Genomic DNA, 22,591 nt, shown 5'->3' with positions numbered 1-22,591 from the left:
AGAAAAAGAAGAAGAGTTTGGATTTATATCCTCCTTTTCTCTCCTGTAAGGAGACTCGAAGGGACTTACAAACTCCTTCCCTTCCTCTCCCCACAACAGATACAGACAGTTCCGAGAGAACTGTGACTGGCCCAAGGTCACCCAGCAGGAATGTGGGAGTGGGGAAACACATCTGGTTCACCAGATAAGCCTCTGCCACTCAGGTGGAGGAGCAGGGAATCAAACCCAGTTCTCCAGATTAGATTCTATCTGCTCTTAACCACTATACCACGCTGGCTTTTAAGCATTCTCGCCTCTGGGATGGTTTCTTCAGGTAAAAGTTCCACTTAGAGGTAGATAGACAACTCCCCACATGTCCGCTTTCAATCATTATTCCCTCTGTCTCGTCTTCTTCGGTCCTCCATTGCCTTCCTTTCTCCCTTTTGCAATCTGCGGAACAACTCTGCGTAACTCTGAAGCTTACCCATTTTTGTACCGATTGAGCATGCTAGTTTTACTTCTTGCCAATGGTGAGTGACTTTCAGATCAGGAGTTAACCGTGCCTGGATTTTTAGTTTTTTTTTTAAAAAAAACCAAGGATTTAGAATTTAGATCCAGAGAAGACGGAAGATGCGGGTGATTGGTACGCTAGACTCTCGGGACAGATGGCGCGCTCTGGAAGCGTTCCCCGAGCCGCTGTTTGCGAAACGGCAGAAAGATCAGTGTCTCTCTCACATCTTTTGCGAACCAAGTGGGTGCCCACCTTGGCCCACCAGCTTCGGTCGACTCCCCCTCCTGTTTTTTTTTGCCACTGATTAAGCAAAGCCCGTCTGCTCCGTCTCAGTTAGGGGTATTATCCCCATGTTCATTTCTTCTGTCTGTGTCATTTCTGTGCTCCTTTCTCTGGTCTGTAATCTTTCTTGACCGTCTCCTCCCTGCCCCCCCCCTCCATGCTTGGACTTTGACGTCGTCGAGTGACGGGGCTCCAAAGCTGCTGCTGGCCGCCTTCAGATCCCCCTCTGCCTTCCACCGAGACGGACCACGGCCCCCCTCCCCAGGTAGGGCGAGGAGCAATTGGGTGGGGGTGGGGAAGATGACCAGCAGGGTGGGGCATCAAGAGGCAAAATGGAGATGCTTTGTAGGGCACAACATCTTGTAGAGTCTGTACAAGGCTTTGGGACGAGGATGAAGAGGAGGTTGTGGGATGCTCCCCTCTAGGGGGCGCTCTGCCCCTTATGGGATAAACGAAGGAAGGAATTGAGCAGAGATACCTGTGTTCTTCCGATGCTCTGGTACCCAGGATACATGGTTGATGGGGTGGAAAAAAAATCAGGGAATAGGATTTGGAATTGAAATGTGAGTGTGTGTGTGTGTGATATATAAGTTTACAACTTGCTTCTGTGTTTTGCCATCGCTCTAGGACAAAAACGCCAGGTGAACTTTTGCTTAATTCTTGCTTGCGGAAGGCAGCTGCTAGAATTGTGAAAAAGTCAGCAAGCCAGCTTGGAAAGAGAAGCAGCGTGGTGTAACGGTTAAGGTGTCAGACGAGGACCTGGGAAACCCAGGTTTAGACCCCACTCACGCCAGGGAATCAGGCCAGGTGACCTTTACACTCAGCCTTGACCCTGGCTGGGAGACTTCCAAGGAATACCATGGTCATGACATGGAGGCAGTCCATGAAAAACCGCCTCTAAGGGTCTCTCTTGCCTTGAAAATCCTACAGGGCCACGATTAGTCAGCTGTGACTTGATGGCAAGACAAAAGAGGAAGAAGAGAAGGGCTAACGTTGACCCTGTGAGAATCCTGAGGCTGAGGAAAGGCCAATATTCGCCCCAAGAATACAATTCTGGCTTCTGTTCTCTTTTCTGAAGTATTTTATCCCCCTATTCCTAGGTGTAAATGTAAATTAATGTTCTTTTTCTGTTTCCCTCATGGGTGCAGAATTTATTTTATTCAGAAGCTATTTGAAGAAGAAGAAGAAGAGTTTGGATTTATATCCCCCCTTTCTCTCCTGCAGGAGACTCAAAGGGGCTTACAATCTCCTTGCCCTTCCCCCCTCACAAAAAACACCCTGTGAGGTGGGTGGGGCTGAGAGAGCTCTGAGAAGCTGTGACTAGCCCAAGGTCACCCAGCTGGCGTGTGTGGGAGTGTACAGGCTAATCTGAATTCCCCAGATAAGCCTCCACAGCTCAGGCGGCAGTCTGTCAGGTAGAGGACTGGAGTAGAGACCATTCAATCCCATTCTGCACCTACAGAATAATGCACTTTCAATCTTATTTCCAATGCACTTTGCAGCTGGCTTTTGCTGTGCAGAATTGCAATATCCACTTGCAAACCATTGTGGAAGCGGATTGAAAGTTCATTATTCTGCACGTGCGGAAGGGACCTGTTCAGGCATCATTTAAGACCCCAACCTTCACACGTTTACATTTGCAACTGGAGGCCCTTTATGAAGCCAGGTTGACTGCGCTGGCGACCAGAAGCTGACCCCATTCGTCACCCGAGATAAACATGCAGAGTGCTCTGAACTCTTTTAAAATATGCTAAATATAATGTTCGTTTTCTGTTGTTTGGGAGCAAAGCCTTTGGATCAAAGGATGTGAAGTTGGATACTCTCAGCTTTCCCAGTCAGCGAACCTGCATGGATAGAAACCACGTGGCTAAGGGGCTGCGACAAAAACACAGGTGAGAGCCGGCACAAAAACCAGTAAGACGTCACCTGTGGTTACCAAATAGCCTCCCAGCCTGGCCCCTCTGTCATCAGCAATGAAGAACAGGGCTTCTCTTTCTTCTAAATGTAACTCCCCCTCCCTCTCTTCGTCTCCTCAAGCCAAAACCAAGGGGCCTCAGGACTGGCGCCGGAGATGACTAACCATGTGGAGGTCCCCCTGGCAGACGGTCCTTCCCACATTAGCCTGGAAGAGTTACCGAGACCGTGCCTCGATCGGCACTGTGGCTGGCTGATGCGAAATGCGCTGCTCACCTTGACCATACTTGGTAAGGCTCGGTGCAACTTGCACGCAAACTGTCCTTTACAGTCTTCTGTGCAGAGGCTATACCGCCTCTACGGTCTACATAACACACCATCAGTGTGCCTCAATAATGAGCAAATAGTAACAGGTGATGAGAGAGCTGTACAGAGCGAATCAACGGAGAGTAGCCACCTGTGACCTGTGGAGTCCACAACCGCGGGGTGTGGTGGAGTCTCCTTCTTTGGAGGTTTTTAAACAGACACAGAGGTGGGATTCAGGGGGTTCCGAAGGTTCTGTAGAACCTGTTGTTAAAATTTAAAACATCACTTTTTAAATACTTAAAATGTTTTTATTAAGTATTAATATTTTTAATACTTAAAATTTAAAAAGCGATATTAAAAATACTTTTAAATACTTTTCAACAGTCGTTATTTGAATCCCACCACCATCGGAACCTGTTGTTAAAATGTTTGAATCCCACCACTGAACAGACTATATGGATGAACATATGTCGGGAGTGCTTTGATTGTGTGTTCCTGCATTGCAGGGGGTTGGACTTGATGGCCCTTGGGGGTCTCTTCCAGCTCTATGATTCTATGCTTCTATGACCATGAGAGCCAGCGTGGTGTAGGACTAGGACCTGGGAAATCCAGCGTGGTAAAGGACTAGGACACGCAGTAATGGATTCAAGGTGCAGGAAAAGAGAGTCCACCTAAACATTAGGAAGAACTTTCTGACCATCAGGGCTGTTCGACAGAGGAATTCACTGCCTCAGAGAGCGGTGGAGTCTCCTTCTTTGGAGATTTTTAAACAGAGGCTAGATGAACTTACGTTGGGAGTGCTTTGATTGTGTATTCCTGCAGGGCAGGGGGTTGGACTGGATGGCCTTTGTGGTCTCTTCCAATTCTATGATCCTATTCTTCTAATTTACTAGCAAGTATGTTTAAGAAAGTGGGCCTATTCTCTGCGTACTGGACCGCACTGCCTCACAACAGTTGCTGAGACTGTTGTGGTTCAAGAGCTTCTCCCCCATCCTGGCAAAAATAAATGGTGCATTATGTATTGTGAGACCTTTTTCTCAAGCCAGACTGGGTAATAACCCTCCATAACCCCAAATCTAATCTGCTTCTGGGCAACCAGCCATGTTTAACACACAGCCTGACACACCTACCCACACCACACTGCCCTGCAACATGGCTGGGTTCTTGACCTCTGGTGACATCTTTGGGGACAGTCTGGCTTGAAACAGCAGAGTGTTAAAAAGGATTATCTGTTTCTTGTAAGCAGAGAAGGAAGAGAATGGGACTTAGGGTGGAACCAAAATGGTGGAGAAGACTATTTTTGGAAGGGCACAATCAAATTGGCCCCTTTCCGCACATGCCGAATAACGCACTTTCAATCCACTTTCACGATTGTTTGCACATGGATTTTGCCATTCCGTACAGTAGAATCCAGCTGCAAAGCGCATTGAAAGTGGATTGAAAGTGCATTATTCTGCATGTGCGGAAGGGACCAAAGTCTACCTGTACCTTACACACATCGTCACTATTGTTGGTATCATGATAGCTGTTTTTAGGCATTAGGTTTGAATGTAGCTGGAGGCTGGCATCTGTGGAGAAATAAGTGTGCCCAAGTCCCTGAGACTTTGTGGAATCCTAGGAAGGGAAGGATTTGTGTATTTGTAGGTGAATTTCTAAACTGTTGATCTTTCCTTCATGCCCCCAACCAAGCTCACTCCTTGTGTTAGAAGTGTTATACTTGAATTGTCGAAGGCTTTCGAATGTTTCAAATGTTATACTTGAATGCTTATCACCTTCAGACAAGATCAGGGCTCTTGGCTACTTGGGAATTCCCAAGATAAGCATCAAAATATGACTTTAGATGACAACAATAAGACAACTCCCCCACTGGCCCAATGAGGATTGACTGAGCATGCTCACTACCCAGAGGGCAAGTGAGGGTCCATAACTTTTATTTAAATATGTATACTCCAGTTTTCTCCCCAGTGGGTACCCAGAGTGGCTAACAACATCATTCCACGCTTCTCCGTTTCATCTTCACACACACAAAAAACCCCTCTGTAATGTACATTTGCAACAGAATGAGGGAATGACTTCTGTAGCTTTAATATTGTTTGAAAGAAGGAACAGTTGGTACAGCTTTTCTTACCTGTGAACAACTAGGCAATCTTTTTTTAAACACACACACACACACCTCTTCTATAAAATAGTAAATGCAGTGGCTGTCCAACGTTTTGTAATGGGATCTACTTCTGGAAGTGAGAGTCAGTGTGCTGCAGTGGTTAAGAGCAGGTGACTTCTAATCTGGAGAACCGGGTTGGATTCCCCACTCCTCCACCTGAGTGGCAGAGGCTTATCTGGTGAACCAGATGTGTTTCCGCACTCCTACATTCCTGCTGGGTGACCTTGGGCTAGTCCCAGTTCTCTTAGAATTCTCTCAGCCCCACCTACGTCACAAGATTTTTGCTGTGGGGAGAGGAAGGGAAAGAACCTTGTGAGCCACCTTGAGTCTCCTTACAGGAGAGAAAGGTGGGGTATAATCCAAACTACTACTACTACTACTACTACTACTACTACTACTACTACTACTACTACTACTACTACTACTACTACTACTCTTTGATCTTGGCAGAAAGCAATTGAGATGTTCTAGGTGCACTTTATTGTAGTTTGGATTTTTACAGTAGTGTGTGATTTTATTGCATTGTATTGTTCGTTGATTATCGGATTGGATTAGATTTTTATTGTGCTCTGTGAACTGCCTTGAATATGGACTATAGGAAGGCAGCAAATAAATACTTCCAATAAATAAAATAAATAAACCGAGAGGTGGCAGCCCTGCACGGAACCCCAAACATCTCCCTGTCGCTGCCCCCATTACTGTATCGTTCTGTTTCTGTCAATAGATCATATATATTCACTGTCCTCTCATTCCCCAGTGACTGGCAAACCCAGAGACGGATGGGGGGAAGGGCCAGGATTTCATTAGTCTCTTATTGTTCCTCTGACGTCATTGCCTGAGAGAAAGAAAATTAAACATGGTCTAATCCCTCTCAACTGCTGTAGCTTCCCCGCGACCCTGCCTTACGTCCACTGCCAGATCCTAATCAGCTTGAACAAGAGGGCCCGAAGAATATCTTCACATGCTAGAAGGGACAGAGAATTACAGGGTGGGAATGGGGAATAGATGGGATTAGGGGGTCTCCTCTTGAGTTGCTGTAACGATAACAACTCAAAGCAGGATCCAGTGTGTTCCAGGAATAAGTGCAGGGAAAGGCTGTCGTTTTGGAGGGGGGCATTCACAATCAAAAAGAGAGTTCAGATTCTCCTGGCCCCTTCCACACATGCAGAATAATGCACTTTCAATCCACTTTCACGATTGTTTGAAAGTGGATGTTGATATTTCACACAGTAAAATCCAGCTGCAAAGTGGATTGAAAGTGGATTGAAAATGCATTATCCTGCATGTGCGGAAGGGTTGATATTATTAAAGGGTGTTACATTGGAGAATCGTAATCAGGCTTCCCAATGTGCCTGCTGTTGGTTTTTCAAGCTGAGGTCTGGTAGTTTTTGCTCTTAACGTCTTCAGAGGCATGTCACACAGCCTGAAAAAGGCACATCAGCCAATTGATTCCGGCTGTGAAAGCCTTTACATTTCCCAACATGCTTTTAAAGCGCAAATATTAAACAGAATGGGGTATGTATTGTCGAAGGCTTTCACGGCCGGAATCACTTGGGTGCTGTGTGGTTTCCGGGCTGTATGGCCGTGTTCTAGCAGCATTCTCTCCTGACGTTTCGCCTGCATCTGTGGCTGGCATCTTCAGAGGATCCTCTGAAGATGCCAGCCACAGATGCAGGCGAAACGTCAGGAGAGAATGCTGCTAGAACACGGCCAGACAGCCCAGAAACCATACAGAACCCAGAATGGGGTATGTCACGCAGTGGTGGGATTCAAATAATTTAACAACCTGGTTCCGGTGGTGGGATTCAAATAATTTATCAGCTGGTTGGTTGTGGTGGGTTTTCCAGTGGCTGTGTGGCCGTGGTCTGGTGGATCTTGTTCCTAACGTTTCGCCTGCATCTGTGGCTGGCATCTTCAGAGGCGTATCACAGAGGGAAGTCTGTTACACACCAGACCACGGCCACACAGCCCGGGAGACCCACCAGAACCAGTTGAATCCGGCTGTGAAAGCCTTCAACAATAACAAGCATAATCGTTGACAAGCATCATTTTAACAACCGGTTTCTGCCGAAGTGGTGCGAATCGGCTGAATCCCACCACTGGGGTATGTGTGTGTGAATCAAATCTATGAGGTTAAATCAGAAAGAAGGCTAACTTGTGACTCCAGCTGAGACTTTGGCGCATACCACAGCAGTTGGTTTCTAATGTTTAAAAGGATATCGTCGTAGAAACTCAAAACATTTACAGTACCTCCAGATTCGAGACCAGTAGCGAGTTAGAGACCCAATAAGCCTGCCATGGTGGCGAACCTTTGGCACTCCAGATGTTATGGACTACAATTCCCATCAGCCCCTGCCAGCATGGCCGATTGGCCGTGCTGGCTGGGGCTGATGGGAATTGTAGTCCATAACATCTGGAGTGCCAAAGGTTCGCCACCACTGCAATAAGGTATCTGAGGTGTAAGTTTTCAGAAGTCAAAACTCCCTTCACCAGATATGAATTCCCACCCAATTCCCACGTATCCAGTACCCAATCAGCATCAAGACCACAGGATGTGTAGATAAGAGGTTTACCCTTCTCCACAATGACTTTTCCCCAAATCGTAATAATCCCAGAAGGGCATTATTGAGAAGTCGCGGTAGGTGGGGCTGAGAGAGTTCCAAAGAACTGTGACTAACCGAAGGTCACCCAGCAGGAATGTAGGAGTTTGGAAACGATTCTGGTTCACCAGATCAGTCTCTGCCACTCAGGTAGAAGAGTGGGGAATCACACCTGCTTCTCCAGATTAGAATCCACCTGCTCTTTACCACAACGCCATGCTGACTCTGATCCTGAATGCATGTTTTGGTTTCCTTTCAAAAGAATTGGGGGATGCGATTGTAAAATGTGAACGTAATTTTAATAAAGAGATCTTATGCCGGTGCAGGCAAGAGGCATCAGGAAAGAGCGACTGTTCTCCTTGATCCCCGCCCTCCGGCCCCTGCCCCTTGTCCTCTGACTCTGCACTTGCCCCAGTTGTAACTAGCCATTCTTATTTTGGATGTTTTCCCAGCGAGGCTTCGGGGGCATGAACCCCTTCAGACTGGCTGTCCTCCAAGTAGGACATGGCCTCTTTGAACTGATCCCATATTGAAAAGTTTGCACGCTGATCGGATCATTTGAGTTGGTCTTAATCAAAGGCTTTTCTGTATGGATTGTTCGTTGGACCAACGTGGCTACCCGGAATATTTTTATATTCATTTTATATTATTTAGTTTTGTTTAATATCCCAGCTGCCTGTTCTGTAGCTGGTTGTTGTCGGTCTTTCATTACAACTTGAGCCTCCTCACCCAGAGGCCTGGGATATCATCATCATCAACCTTTTATTGGCATGAGTTTAAAATACAACAGAGAGGTTGAGGAGAATCAAGTTAAAATAAGTAAATAAAATAAGTAAAAGACATTTCCAGCAGTTAAAACAATAAATAAATAAACTAAAATCTGTGGCGAATCTGTTGTGCCAGCGCCAGGAATTTGGCAACGTCTAGGGATCTCTGAGGAGACTGATCACAAAGCAGATAGAAAGATTTGACCTTGTCTGAGGCCTGGGATATTGTAATGTATCCTTCTGAATCTGACAGGTGTTGATTTTGTCAATTCGAAGATGCTTCAAGGGCCACGCTAGTGTTTTCGAAATAGCACCCAGGGTACCGATTATCTTTGGGGTGACCTCAGCTGGTTTGTTAAATAAACAGTAGACATGCAACGTTCATGCAATTGTGACAGAGTTGAATTTTTGAATGGATTTTTAAAGGTAGAAGACTTCGAACTTGTGTGAACGGGAACTATAACTGGTTTCTTTATACAACTTGTTGGTATCTGAATTCTTGTTTGAAACAAATGAAATGTATTTGGGTTCTTTAATGAAACAAATGAAATGAAAATGTATGTTATGTATATGGGTATTTGGTAAACAACCTGATTAAGAAATTGAGCCTGATTTGTCGAAGGCTTTCACGGCTGGAATCACTGGGGTGCTGTGTGGTTTCTGGGCTGTTTGGCCGTGTTCTAGCAGGATTCTCTCCTGACGTTTCACCTGCATCTGTGGCTGGGAAATGATCCTCTGAAGATGCCAGCCACAGATGCAGGCGAATCGTCAGGAGAGAATGCTGCTAGAACACGGCCATACAGCCCGGAAACCACACAGCACCCATGAGCCTGTTTTGCTCAGCTGGTTTGTGCCATAGTCGCTGAATCTGGATTTTCAAATCGTGGTATTCAGTGACCTCCTCGTGTTCTTTGTCAATGACCCTGCTATCACCAGGTATTGCTCTGTCGATGATGGTCACTTCCTTTTCCTCAACCGCTGTCACGTCTGGTGTGTTATGTGCCAACACTGTGGATTTCGATTATTAATGTCAACTCTTCCTTTTAGGGGTGATCTTGGGCTCTGTGTTTGGCAGTCTCTTGAGGTTGCTCCCGCCGCTGGATAGTGACCTGCTTATGTTGATTTCTTTTCCTGGTGACATCCTCATGCGGATGTTGAAAATGCTCATCTTGCCCCTCGTGATCTCCAGCCTAATTTCCGGTGAGAGTGAGCGGGGGAGGGGGGCATAGAACCACCACCACCACCACGCTCCAGGCCCTTACACAGTCCTCTGTGGGAGGCCATATTGGTTAGTCCTGGCAGCAAATGGAACCCATGGAATTCTGGGATTGGAGGAAAGAGTGTTCCATTTCTCCTCAGGCAACTTGTGGCCGCCTATGCTTGAAGAGCACCTGGGATGGTCCTCCCACCTTTTCTGTGGAGCAGAACAGGTCATGTGGGTTGATAGGTGGGGAGCTTGACAGACGGATTGCCACCATCTTCAATATGAAAACTTAGAGGCTACTGATAAAAGTTGAGGGGTAGGAAATCCAAGATGGATACCAACAACGGTACTTTGCACAGCGCCTAGTTGATTTGTGGAACTTGTACCCACCACACAGGAATTAGAAGAAGTCACGTATGATAGGTCTACCAATGTCTATTTAACCGTGCTAGCTAAATGGAACTTCCATGAACAGAAGGACAAGCTGTGGATAAGCCTCTGAGGGTTACTTCATGCTAGGGTTGCCAGGTGTCAGGAGAGAGGGAACGTCGCTAGGAGATGGGGCATGGGGAGGGGATAATTAGGAAAGGAATTGAGAATAAAACTGCAAAGATTGTCATGCCCTTATATAAAGCAGTGGTGCGACCGCACTTGGAGTACTGTGTTCAGTTCTGGTCGCCACATCTCAAAAAGGATATTGAAGAGATAGAAAAAGTGCAGAGAAGAGCAACGAGGATGATTGAGGGACTGGAGCACCTTCCTTATGAGGAGAGGCTGCAGCGTTTGGGACTCTTTAGTTTGGAGAGGAGACGTCTGAGGAGGGATATGATCAAAGTCTATAAAATTATGCATGGGGTAGATAATGTTGACAGAGAGAATTTTTTCTCTTTCTTACAAGACTAGAACCAGGGGGCATCCACTGAAAATGCTGCGGGGAAGAATTAGGACTAATAAAAGGAAACACTTCTTCACGCAACGTGTGATTGGTGTTTGGAATATGCTGCCACAGGAGGTGGTGATGGCCACTAACCTGGATAGCTTTAAAAGGGGTTTGGACAGATTTATGGAGGAGAAGTCGATCTATGGCTACCAATCTTGATCCTCTTTGATCTGAGATTGCAAATGCCTTAACAGTCCAGGTGCTCGGGAGCAGCAGCCGCAGAAGACCATTGCATTCACATCCTGCATGTGAGCTCCCAATGGCACCTGGTGGGCCACTGCGAGTAGCAGAGAGCTGGACTAGATGGATTCTGGTCTGATCCAGCTGGCTTGTTCTTATGTTCTTATGTTCTTATGTTCTTATGTTCTTATGAGGGGGAGCATCCCTCAATGCAATGATCTTGCTGCGTCAAACAAACTTTAGAGATTCCTCCAATCTCTGTGGTAAATACCACAAAGATTGGGGGGAGATTCCTAGAGTCTCACTCAAAATGGGGATGGGAACCCATCTTTGACAGGTGAAAAAAAAACCTTAGGAGTCCCCCCAGTCTCAATGGCAAATACCACAGAGATTGGGGAAATTCCTAGAGCCCCACTTGATATGGTGTCATCCCTTTTTGCTCCTGTTGCTGCCTCAAGTGGGGATGTGTGACATGTTCAGGCATGGGGGGTTGTCCACCATAGCTGGCAACGTGTTCGTCATATTGCTTGCTCTTTCCAGGCCCCCATGGCCACTGATGGGGGGAAGAGGTTGCCGGCTCCATTCTGAGAATCTCCTGGAGAGTTGGAGATGGAGGCTGGGACCTCAGTGGCATAAAGTCCACCCTTCAAAGCATCTATTTATTTTTTTCAGGGGAACTGATCTCTGTAATCTGGAGATCTGTTGTAGCTCCAGGCCTCAGGGGTGTCAAATTCACAGCCCTCCAGATGTCCATGAACTACAATTCCCATCAGTCCCTCCCAATATGAGCATTGGCTATATTGGCAAGGGCTGATGGGAATTGTAGTTCATGAACATCTGGAGGGCCACGAATTGGACACCTGTGCTTCAGGGGATCCCAGGTCCTACCTGGATTCTAGCATCTCTATGCTCTGCTTGCGAACTTTCTGCAGGCACCTGGCTGGCCAGTGTAAGAAACAAGATGCTGGGTGTTATAAAGTATTGTTCTGATACAGCATTTCTTTCTGTTGTTGTAACGAACAAAATAACCTAAAGAAGGGAAGGGGTGGGTGGGTGGGGCTAGACACAGCCACTCTATCCATTTTAACTCTATGGTGCTATGAATCATTTTGTTGGCAGGTCTGGCTAGCCTTGACGCCAGGTCCAGCGGGCGCATGGGCACTCGCGCCATGGTCTATTACATGTCAACCACAGTGCTGGCGGCCATATTGGGGGTCATCCTCGTCCTGTCAATCCACCCGGGCAACCCAAAACTCAGGAAAACACCCACCGTGATGACCAAAAACGAGGAAGTCTCCAGTCTGGACGCTTTTCTGGACCTGATTCGGAACTTGTTCCCTGAAAACCTAGTGCAGGCCTGTTTCCAGCAGGTAGCGCAACGCGCAGTTGTCGCGTGGGTCAGGGATCGCTTGGCAGCAGGTACCTCTTTGCCAGAATTGTTTCCACCTCCCCTTCGCTTTTGCCCCTAGATCCAAACTGTCTCGACGAAGGTCTCTGTGCCGCCCGTGGTTGTGCGTAAGGAAAACATCAGTCAGATAGTCCGTGCCAATGGTTCGGTACTCAACGCTACCATAACAGAAGTCAACGTGGGCCCGAGCACCGTGACACAGAAGCGGTTGGAATTCAAAGATGGGATGAATGTTTTGGGTGAGTGTTAAGATACTCTGTGACATTTGGCAGAAAGTAAATAGGTTAGCACAAGGACCTGGATGGCCCGGGTTAGTCTAAGCTTGTCAACCTAGGCAGGATAGGCCCTGGCTAGTATTTAGGTAGACAGTGGGAAACCTTTTTTATTTGCCTCTTGCCTTGAAAACATGACTAGCGTGCCATAAACTGGCTGCAAAGGAGATCACATGGGCCCCTTCCGCACATGCAGAATAATGCACTTTCAATCCACTTTCAGTGCACTTTGCAGCTGGATTTTACCGTGCGGAATAGCCGAATCCACTTGCAAACAATTGTGAAAGTGGATTGAAAGCGCATTATTCTGCATGTGCGGAAGGGGCCTTGGTGTTAGCTTCCTTCAGATTTTTTTTTTTCACGCCTCCCCACCTTCCCCTGCCCACACAACAACAGTTTCTCCCACTCTCTGGGCCACCGTTTCAAAACGATCAGAAGGACTTTCTTATTTTTTTAAAAAAAATTAACACTGAAATTCTATCCCTGGAGCGTTAGATCCTTGAAATTTACATGAAATTTACATGAAATTTACATGATCTAGCAAAGTAACACCGTACCAAACATAGCGCACACACACACTTGAAAAAAGCAACAGGCAACGTCCCCAAAAGGAGGTCACACAGAAAGAGCAAGGACCCTGTGGCCAGGCAAAATGGTGGATCAGCTTGGTTAGGGACACTGCAGGGGGAGAATCGCTGTGTAAACGAAAAACAGTAAGAAAAACTCACTGTGAATCAAATAGCTGCAGGGTCAGCAGCAGTGGTGGGATCCAAAAATTTTAGTAACAGGCTCCCATGGTGGTGGGATTCAAACTGTGGTGTAGTGCCAATGGGGCTGGGCGGGGCATGATGGAGGCATGGCCGGGCATTCTGGGGGTGGGGCATTCCTGGGCGGGACTGTGGCAAGGACGCAGCCGCTGCGCCGGTCCTTGGGCGGGAAACGAATGCACGCAGGCGCAGGCTGCCACGCACGCTGGTGCACCTTGTGCTAGACTGCTTCAAGTTCTGCGCGCTACTGCTGAGAGGAGGGGCATAACTAAGGCAAAAATCACGTGGCAAAATCACCAATTAGTAACCCCCTCTCGGCACACACAAATAATTAGTAACCTACTCTCGGGAACCTGTGAGAACCTGCTGGATCCCACCTCTGGTCAGCAGCACACGCATTAATGGCTCTCTCTCTCTCTCTCTCTCTCTCTCTCTCTCTCATTCCCCTTTCCCGCCTCACCCGGCCTAACAGGTCTGATTGGGTTCTTCATAGCCTTTGGGATCTGCATGGGAAAGATGGGCGAGCAGGCAAAGCCCGTGGCCGACTTCTTCAACATCCTCAATGAGATCATCATGAAGCTGGTCTCTATGATCATGTGGTGAGTCTCCCAAGCACAGATACGCAGCCCGGAGGAAGAAGCACCCGGCTCGAAGCCTGCCAGGATCTCCTCAGAGTTAGACCATAGAGAGAGAGAGAATGTGGAACACAGCCTGAACTACATGTCAGAATGGAAATCCGCCACCGGCCATAATTCTGTATGGAGGCGAGATGGCACAACCTTTGTTATTTCTATCGTGAAACTTATATATCCCTTTGCAGCAGAAAAACAGTTCAGTTTTACACCAGAAATGGCAGCAAAGTATAAATTATTCTGGGCATATTTGAGAGTATATATGACTCTGTGCATAGGTAAAAGGTAAAGTTTCCCCTTCAGTCGTGTCCGACCCTGGGGTACCACTGCGAACAGTGATTTCATAGGCAAGCTTCTTTTGTGGGGTAGTTTGCCATTGCTTTCCCTGGCTATTCTTTACCCCCTAGCTATGATCTAGGTCCGTGGTGGCGAACCTTTGGCACTCCAGATGTTATGGACTACAATCCCCATCAGCCCCTGCCATCATGGCCAATTGGCAGGGACTGATGGGAATTGTAGTCCATAACATCTGGAGTGCCAAAGGTTCGCCACCACTGATCTAGGTACTCATTTACCAACCAAGGAATGGATGGATGGCTGAGTTGACCATGAACCAGCTGCCCGGATATCTGACCCACAGGGGGCTCGAACTCCTGACCGTGTGAGTGGCAGTGCAAGCACCACTACGCCACGCGACTCTGTGCAAATCCGATTCTAATCCACTTCCCTGGGCAGTGGTTCAGGAGAGCATTTATGGGATTAATTTCCTTGTAACAACGGAGACTTGAGGTGTCTTTTGTAATATCCGCTTCTTTCCAAATGTGCCAGCTGATCAGGAGGAAGCAGGCAGACAGCCAAAGGGTTCTAAAGTCTAAAAGAAGACCAGTCCCCCAAAAGCACATGGTGTATATTAACTCCTCATCCAACCAACTGCGAACTCTCAGCCCTGTCTCCTTCACTGCCAAATTAATCCTCTCCAGTCACTACAGATCTGCAGACTCTTGGACTCTGCGCCAATACGACAGGAAGCCGTCTTGAATGCCAAGTAGCCACCAGAAGCCATTCAGTAAACATCTTTTATCGATTATTGCCCTGTGGAAAAAAAGATTTTCTCATTAGGCCTTAGGGTACCACCTCAGTCTCTTTGGTTAGCTTACATCCCAACAGTCTGCTATCACTTCCATTTTTGGGATGATGAAGAAGAAGAGTTTGGATTTATATCCCCCCTTTCTCTCCTGTAAGGAGACTCAAAGGGGCTTACAAACTCCTTTCCCTTCCCCCCTCACAACAAACACCCTGTGAGGTGGGTGGGGCTGACAGAGCTCCGAAGAACTGTGACTAACTCAAGGTCACCCAGCTGGCCTGTGTTGGAGTGCACAAACTAATCTGGTTCCCCAGATAAGCCTCCACAGTGGCAGAGCGGGGAATCAAACCCGGTTCTCCAGATTAGAGTGCACCTGCTCTTAACCACTACACCACACAGAAGTTTCTTGAAGTAGAAGAAGAGAAGAGTTTGGATGTATATCCCCGCTTCTCTCCTGTAAGGAGACTCAAAGGGGCTTACAATCTCATCCCCCCCCCCCCGCAACAAACACCCTGTGAAATGGATGGGACTGACAGAGCTCCGAAGAACTGTGACTAACTCAAGGTCACCCAGCTGGCCTGTGTCGGAGTGCACAAACTAATCTGGTTCCCCAGATAAGCCTCCACAGTGGCAGAGCGGGGAATCAAACCCGGTTCTCCACATTAGAGCGCACCGGTTCTTAACCACTACACCACGCTGGTTCTCTGTTCTGTGGTGGCTCCGCAGCATTTGGCCTCCATCCCCACTGCTGATACAGCGCAGCCTCACTTAATGGCCACGTACAATCTTGAAATGTCATCCCCTGCCCTTCCTTCCCGCAGGTATTCACCGTTCGGCATTGCCTCGCTGATCTGCGGCAAGATCGCAGCTATCAAAGACCTGGAGACGGTGGCTCGGCAGCTGGGCATGTACATGGTGACTGTCGTGGTGGGCTTGGTCATCCACGGAGCTCTGGTGCTGCCGCTCATCTTTTTCCTCATCACCCGTCAGAACCCCATCATCTTCTACGCGGGCATCTTCCAAGCCTGGATCACGGCCCTTGGCACCGCTTCCAGGTGTGGGCAACTTTGCTGTCCCTCTCCCCCGCTGGGTATAATTGACATGGCAGTGATTTGGCTTGTGAACAGGCCCACAAACTTCATTTGGCCCCTCTTTTTGGGCAGTTTTGGAGAGCTCTACTAACCGGAGGAAAGTGTTTGCCACAATTTACCAGTGGTGGTGACTGTGCAATGATTAGTGGAAAGGCTGCACAAAGAAACACCTGTTGGGAGGATCCTGTTCAATGAAAACATTGGACAACTCTTTTAGTTGGACAGTGTCCCTGTCAGGCACATACCTGCTAAGAAAATGCTGGGGGGAAGAATTAGGACTAATACAAGGAAACATTTCTTCACGCAACGCGTGATTGGTGTTTGGAATATGCTGCCACGGGAGGTGGTGATGGCCACTAACCCAGGTAGCTTTAAAGGGGGCTTGGACAGATTTATGAAGGAGAAGTCAGTCTATGGCTACCAGTCTTGATCCTCCTTGATCTGAGGTTGCAAATGCCTGAGCAGACCAGGTGCTCGGGAGCAGCAGCAGCAGAAGGCCACTGCTTTCACCTCCTGCACGTGAGCTCCCAAAGGCACCTTGTGGGCCACTGTGAGTGCTGGACTAGATGGACTCTGGTCTGATCCAGCAGGCTCTTTCTTATGTTCTTAAGTAATTCTTTCTCTCCTTGCCTCCCGCTCTTTCTCCCACTAACTTGTAGAACTGAAACCAGCTCAAGGCGGTGCTCAATAATATAATAATATAAAATAATATAAAAGTTTAACGTCCTTCCTTCATGATTTCTGAATGCAGCTAACACCCCCTTGTGGAAGGAGCAGCAGTGGCGTAGGAGGTTAAGAGCTCGTGTATCTAATCTGGAGGAACCGGGTTTGATTCCCAGCTCTGCCGCCTGAGCTGTGGCGGCTTATCTGGGGAATTCAGATTAGCCTGTGCACTCCCACACACGCCAGCTGGGTGACCTTGGGCTAGTCACAGCTTCTCGGAGCTCTCTCAGCCCCACCTACCTCACAGGGTGTTTGTTGTGAGGGGGGGAAGGGCAAGGAGATTGTCAGCCCCTTTGAGTCTCCTGCAGGAGAGAAAGGGGGGATATAAATCCAAACTCTTCTACTCTTCTTCTTGTTCTCCCCGTGTCCCTTCCCTGTCCTGCTAGTGCTGGCACGCTGCCCGTTACTTTCCGTTGCCTTGAAGAGAACCTGAAAATTGACAAGCGGGTGACGCGCTTTGTGCTGCCCATCGGTGCCACTATCAACATGGATGGCACTGCTCTCTATGAGGCGGTGGCTGCCATCTTCATTGCCCAGATGAATAGTATAACCTTGGACGGCGGACAGATAGCAACAGTCAGGTGAGTCCTTTTGTTTTTGGGAGAGGCTGTTTCTCTGGAGTCAGATATAGCAAATCCTACTGTGAGGGGCGGGGCGGGGGGGAGGGAGGGAGGGGTAGAAGTCCCCTGATCCCATTTCTCTCTTTCTATCTCTTCCTGCAGTATAACAGCCACATTGGCCAGTGTCGGAGCAGCTAGTATACCTAGTGCGGGGTTAGTCACCATGTTGCTAATCCTGACAGCCGTGGGACTCCCCACTCAAGATATCAGCCTCCTCATTGCCGTGGACTGGCTATTGTGAGTGTCACGAGGACAGGAGTCCAAGGGTCTGGTCTCGGGAGAGGGCGGCGGGACTTGGCCAAAACCTGAGCTTGATGCCTTTTCCCTCCCTGTATTGATTTGCCCAGCTTATCCCTCGACTTCTGAGCCTTTTGTTTGTAAATGTCTAGAGCAGTCAGCGTGGCCATTGGAGGAACACGGAAACGTTAATGATGAAACGGCAGCGCTTTCCGCACAGATCGCCGAAAGTGTTTTGAAAACGTTTTCAATCTGCCCCCCCCCCTTTTACCATTGATGAATGTTTGCACTCGCCTCCTCGAAATGATTCCTGGTTGCCATTACGTGATTTTTTCCCCCTTTTGTTTTGATGTTTGTGTTGAATGGATGCTTCAATGCGTAAAAGCTCCTTGCCGCAATACTAACATCTTTCTCTGAGACAGAGTATAGAATACAAAGAGGAAAAGCGTTTGAGGCCATCATTAGAATACTGTAAGGGGAACAATCCATTCTCTAAAGGCATGTTGACATTACTAAAATTCTCAGTTTCACAGCGCTTGAAAGCAACACACAGCCCAGTGTGGAATTCACTCGCTGAAAAGCATTCATTTGACGAGGCGTCTTTCTCTGTTGTTTGATTTCAACGGTTTATTCACATACCCAGCATGGTGTAGTGGTTAAGAGCAGGTGGGTTCTAATCTGGAGAACCTGGTTTGATTCCCCACTCCTCCCCCTGAGTGGCAGAGGCTTATCTGGTGAACCAGATTCTTCTTCTTCTTCTTCTTCGTCTTCTTCTTCTTCTTCTTCTTCTTCTTCCTCCTCCTCCTTTGGGGGTTCCTTTGGTGTTTCTGCACTCCTACATCCCAGCTGGGTGACCTTGGGCTAGTCACAGCTTCTCGGAGCTCTCTCAGCCCCACCCACCTCACCGGGTGTTTGTTGTGAGGGGGGAAGGGCAAGGAGATTGTAAGGCCCCTTGAGTCTCCTACAGGAGAGAAAGGGGGGATATAAATCCAAACTCCTCCTCCTCCTCCTCCTCCTCCTCCTCCTCCTCCTCCTCCTCCTCCTCCTCCTCCTCCTCCTCCTCCTCCTCCTCCTCCTCTTCTTCTTCTTCTTCTTCTTCTTCTTCTTCTTCTTCTTCTTCTTCTTCTTCTTCTTCTTCCCAAGTGTCCTCTTTAGGGATCCCTCAGTCAGTGATTTTCCCTTTCCCAGAGATCTATCAAAATCACAATGGGTTTCAGCAACCACAAAGAGAAATCAGACACGCTGGGTTGGGGCTCCATCTCATCAATTTTTAATGCCTTCCTTGTTTTCTCCTCTCCTTCCAAGAGATCGCATGAGAACCTCCATCAACGTGGTGGGCGATTCCTTTGGCGCCGGCATCATCCACCACCTCTCGCAGAAAGAGTTGGCGATCCTCGACGGCCGGTCTGAGGGGCGCGGGCCGGACTCCATTGCCCTCAAACTGCAGGTCGTGGGCAACCACCAGGTTTCACGGGAAGGTTCTATCGGGTCGGAGTATACAGCCCTCCCCAGCCAGGAAGATGAGGAGGAAGAAGAAGAGGTGAGGAAGCATAATCTCAAAATGAATGTAACAAAATTCACTGGGGCAGGCTCTCAGCAGCTGAGATCACACAAACTTGGAAACTATCGTTGTGGGGTCTGGACTTGTCTACCTACCTCTGCGGTCTTCTAAGAAGAAGAAGATGAAGAGTTTGGATTTGCACCCCACCTTTTACTCCTGTAAGGAGACTCAAGGTGGCTTACAAGTTCCTTCTCCTTCCTCTCCCCACAACAGACACCTGGTGAGGTAGGTCACCAGCAGACTTCGTGTGCATGAGTGGGGAATTGCATCTGATTGTCCAGCTAGAGTCCACTACGGCTCATTCCGCACATGCAGAATAATGCACTTTCAAACTGCTTTCAGTGCTCTTTGAAGCGGTGCGGAATGGCAAAATCCACTTGCAAACAGTGGTGAAAGTGGTTTGAAAACGCATTATTTTGCATGTGCGGAAAGGGTCGTAGACTATGGGATCTGCCGTACAGTGAATAGGAGTGTGGGGGAAAGGTATCAGTAGCAGGTCTGCCCTGAAAAGACTCTCCCTTCAGTGCTGGCCAGAGCACCGGTGTATAATCGGCCCTAGACACAACTCCCCCCTCCCCCCCCCACAAAACCCTGAATTTTAATCCTGCTCCACATTTTTTCCTTGCAGCGACCAGAAAAAATAGATGCAGCATCACAGTACAGTGAGAAGGACGAAGAAGGACCTGCAGATGACGAAGAGAAGAAAGAGGAAGACGAAGAATGACTCTTCCTCCCTGTCCCCCAGACCCCCCTTATTAGCTGCTGCTGGCTTCAGCAAGACAGAGGGGTGGGAGAAAACACACTGGTTTATTATCGTGATCCAATTGGCAATATTTCATATCTATAGCCAGCACCTAAGCAATAGGTGGCTTGTGGTGGAGTCTCCTTCTTTGGAGGTTTTTAAACGGAAGCTGGCTGGCCACCTGTCAGGAGTGCTTTGATTGTGTGTTCCTGCATGGCAGGGGGTTGGACTTGATGGCCCTTGGGGTCCCTTCCAACTCTATGATTCTATGACTTTTCCCTACGCCCTCCCTGGTTATTTTATCAAATTTCTAAAACTACAATCCTGATTTCCAGACTGGCTGATTGCCCTCACAGAGACTTCCAGTTTTCAAAAAAAATCTCTGTCGGTGACTTGCTGCATTATTCTGATCCATGGGTAATTTCCAACCTTAATGCCTCTCGCGAGGGCCCTTCCGCACAGGCAGAATAACGCACTTTCAATCCACTTTCACCATTGTTTGCAAGCGGGTTTTGCTATTCCGCACATTGAAATCCAGCTGCAAAGTGCATTGAAAGTGGATTATTCTGCATGTGCGAAAGTGCCTTATATTACTTTCAGCCTGTTTTGCTAATTTGGGATTCTCCGGTGGCCTCCAGGACTGACCTTGCTTAGCTTCTGAGATCTGATAAGGTCAAGCTAGCCTGGACCGTCCAGATCAGAGCAAAAGACAGTGTGTGTGTCTGTGCGCATGTGTTTGTTCGTGTGCAAGCGTGTGTTTTGAAGGCTGGATGTAACTTGTATGCCCCTTTAAGGAAGCCACTCCCCTTGTTCTTGGCAGGAAAAAACACTGACCTTCCTTTTAGATCAGTAGGCGCGTGCATGTAGGAAGCTGTCCTGCACTGAGCGCTGCATTTTAGCACCACATTTCCCATCTTGGCTGGTGGCCAGCAGGGAAAGGCCTTTGCCCGCCACCTGCAACAAGAGATCTGCTTTGCTGGAGAGGCCAGACAATGAAGGTCCCTGCGGCTCTTTCAGTACACTCAGAATAATGAACTTCCAATCCACTGTCATCTATGCCAATAAAGGCTTGCTAAAGGCAATCCACTTTCACAATTGTTTGCAAGTGGATTTTGCTCTTCCGCACAGCTGCGAAGTGGATCGAACGTCCATTATTTCTGCATGTGCGGAAGGGGCAAACCAGTGGCTGCCGCACAGGGCTCCGTGGCAAAGGCTGCGCCCCCAGAATGGTTTGCCCAGCTCCCAAGGGGAGAAAGAGACCAGAAAGGGATTGCAGGGAGGTGGGGGAGGGGGGGTTGGGGAGTGGAAAGGCCTCCGTCTGTTGGGCTTAAGCAGCAGAAAGCCAGGAATTTAATCAATGCCTGGGGAGAGGCAATGACGCAAAAGGCTGCTTCAATACGATGGAGTCAAGCCGCCGGCGTAATCCTGCACCAGTGATCCCTGAAGTGGAGCTGAGTCTTATTGCAGCAAAAGGTCCCTAAGGGAGCGTGAAGCAAGACGGGCACGTTATGCAATCCGTGCAAGCAAAGGCGAAAGGGGCCCAGGTACTTGCACCTCCTTCCTTACTCCAGAAGGACCTTTGGCTCTCCAGGAACTCTTCATCCCTTACACCTTGCGCCTGTCCCAATCCGGTTGCAGGCCACAAGGCCCCTTCCGCACATGCAGAACAATGCACATTCAGTCCACTTTCACAATTGTTTGCAAGTGGATTTTACTATTCCACACAGTAAAATTCCAGCTGCAAAGTGCATTGAAAGTGGATTGAAAGTGCGTTATTCTGCACGTGCAGAAGGGGTCAAAGACGCGTCCAGATTTCTGCACTCCCTTCTGGGGGACTGGCCCTATTGTGCCTTTCAGTGGCATCTGCGACTCCACATCGCCACCTACTGCTCATATTGGATATCACATTGATCTTCTATCCTTATTCCTCTCACACTCAGAATGCGACAGGCTTTTCCATACATTCAGGAATGAATCCCAAGTCCAATAGACTGGATGTTTGGGGTCCTTAACAGTCCGTGTGAATGGTTTTGAGCAATAAATCAGAGACGGAAGCAGAGTTAAGCATCATGTTTTATTCAATTGCAGACTAGAGCAAAATTTACTCCCTTCGATGCTGCACCGCAGTTTCCCAAAGTAATAAATGATCTTCCCACATCTCCTGAGATTCAGCAAATCCTTATGGGTAGACACCACTGGTGATCCTCCTACACACGTTTACCTGGAAGGAGGTCCCATCGAATTAAATGGGATCCACTCACAAGTAAATGTGTGTAGAGGTGCAGCCCAAAAGCCCCCTAGAGGGGAGAAGGATAAAAAAAGGAACTATGTTATTCCTGCCAAGATATAAACGGATTAAAATATTTCCACCTAAAAAGTACATCAGGCAATGGGCCCATGTTTTGGGTCAACAAGTCAACCTTAAGCCTGAAAACCCACTTCCTGAAAAGTGGGGAAAGTCAACCTTAAACCTGAAAACCCACTTCCTTAAAAGTATAACTGCAGTACTGCGGCTGACCACTCTGCGTCACAGGCCTTCAATAAACTATGCCAGGGTTGCCTATTCTAGGCTGGGATATTCCTGATGCATTTGTGGTAGAGGCTAAGAAT

At 48.1% G+C, this 22,591-nt stretch overlaps 1 protein-coding gene across 2 annotated transcripts; it reads left to right on the top strand.

Annotated features, from left to right (window-relative positions):
* Positions 1-903: 903 nt before the first annotated feature.
* On the top strand, positions 904-22,040 carry LOC125445180 (excitatory amino acid transporter 2-like). Of its 2 annotated transcripts, none has more exons than XM_048518085.1 (12): positions 904-1,037; positions 2,562-2,664; positions 2,810-2,976; positions 9,568-9,720; positions 11,964-12,214; positions 12,314-12,491; positions 13,764-13,890; positions 15,829-16,062; positions 17,208-17,402; positions 17,544-17,678; positions 18,984-19,218; positions 19,868-22,040. In XM_048518085.1, exons 2-12 carry the CDS (start codon positions 2,621-2,623, stop codon positions 19,961-19,963), a joined length of 1,815 nt encoding a protein of 604 aa, XP_048374042.1. In that variant the 5' UTR covers positions 904-1,037; positions 2,562-2,620; the 3' UTR covers positions 19,964-22,040. The 2 variants fall into 2 exon arrangements, with proteins under 2 accessions (XP_048374042.1, XP_048374043.1); XM_048518086.1 differs by having other exon boundaries at positions 2,557-2,664.
* Positions 22,041-22,591: the final 551 nt, after the last annotated feature.

This window comes from Sphaerodactylus townsendi, linkage group LG15 (genome assembly GCF_021028975.2).
Source record: "Sphaerodactylus townsendi isolate TG3544 linkage group LG15, MPM_Stown_v2.3, whole genome shotgun sequence".
Taxonomy (NCBI): Eukaryota; Metazoa; Chordata; class Lepidosauria; order Squamata; family Sphaerodactylidae; genus Sphaerodactylus; species Sphaerodactylus townsendi.
This window is presented reverse-complemented; position numbering and strand designations above follow the sequence as displayed.

Bases quoted from the DNA above. Each gene is read 5' to 3' on its own strand.
- LOC125445180 (XM_048518085.1), top strand. From the start codon at position 2,621: ATGGATAGAAACCACGTGGCTAAGGGGCTGCGACAAAAACACAG. The intron at 2,665-2,809 runs GTGAGAGCCGGC...CGTCTCCTCAAG, and splicing joins GGGCTGCGACAAAAACACAG to CCAAAACCAAGGGGCCTCAG. The intron at 19,219-19,867 runs GTGAGGAAGCAT...TTTTCCTTGCAG, and splicing joins ATGAGGAGGAAGAAGAAGAG to CGACCAGAAAAAATAGATGC.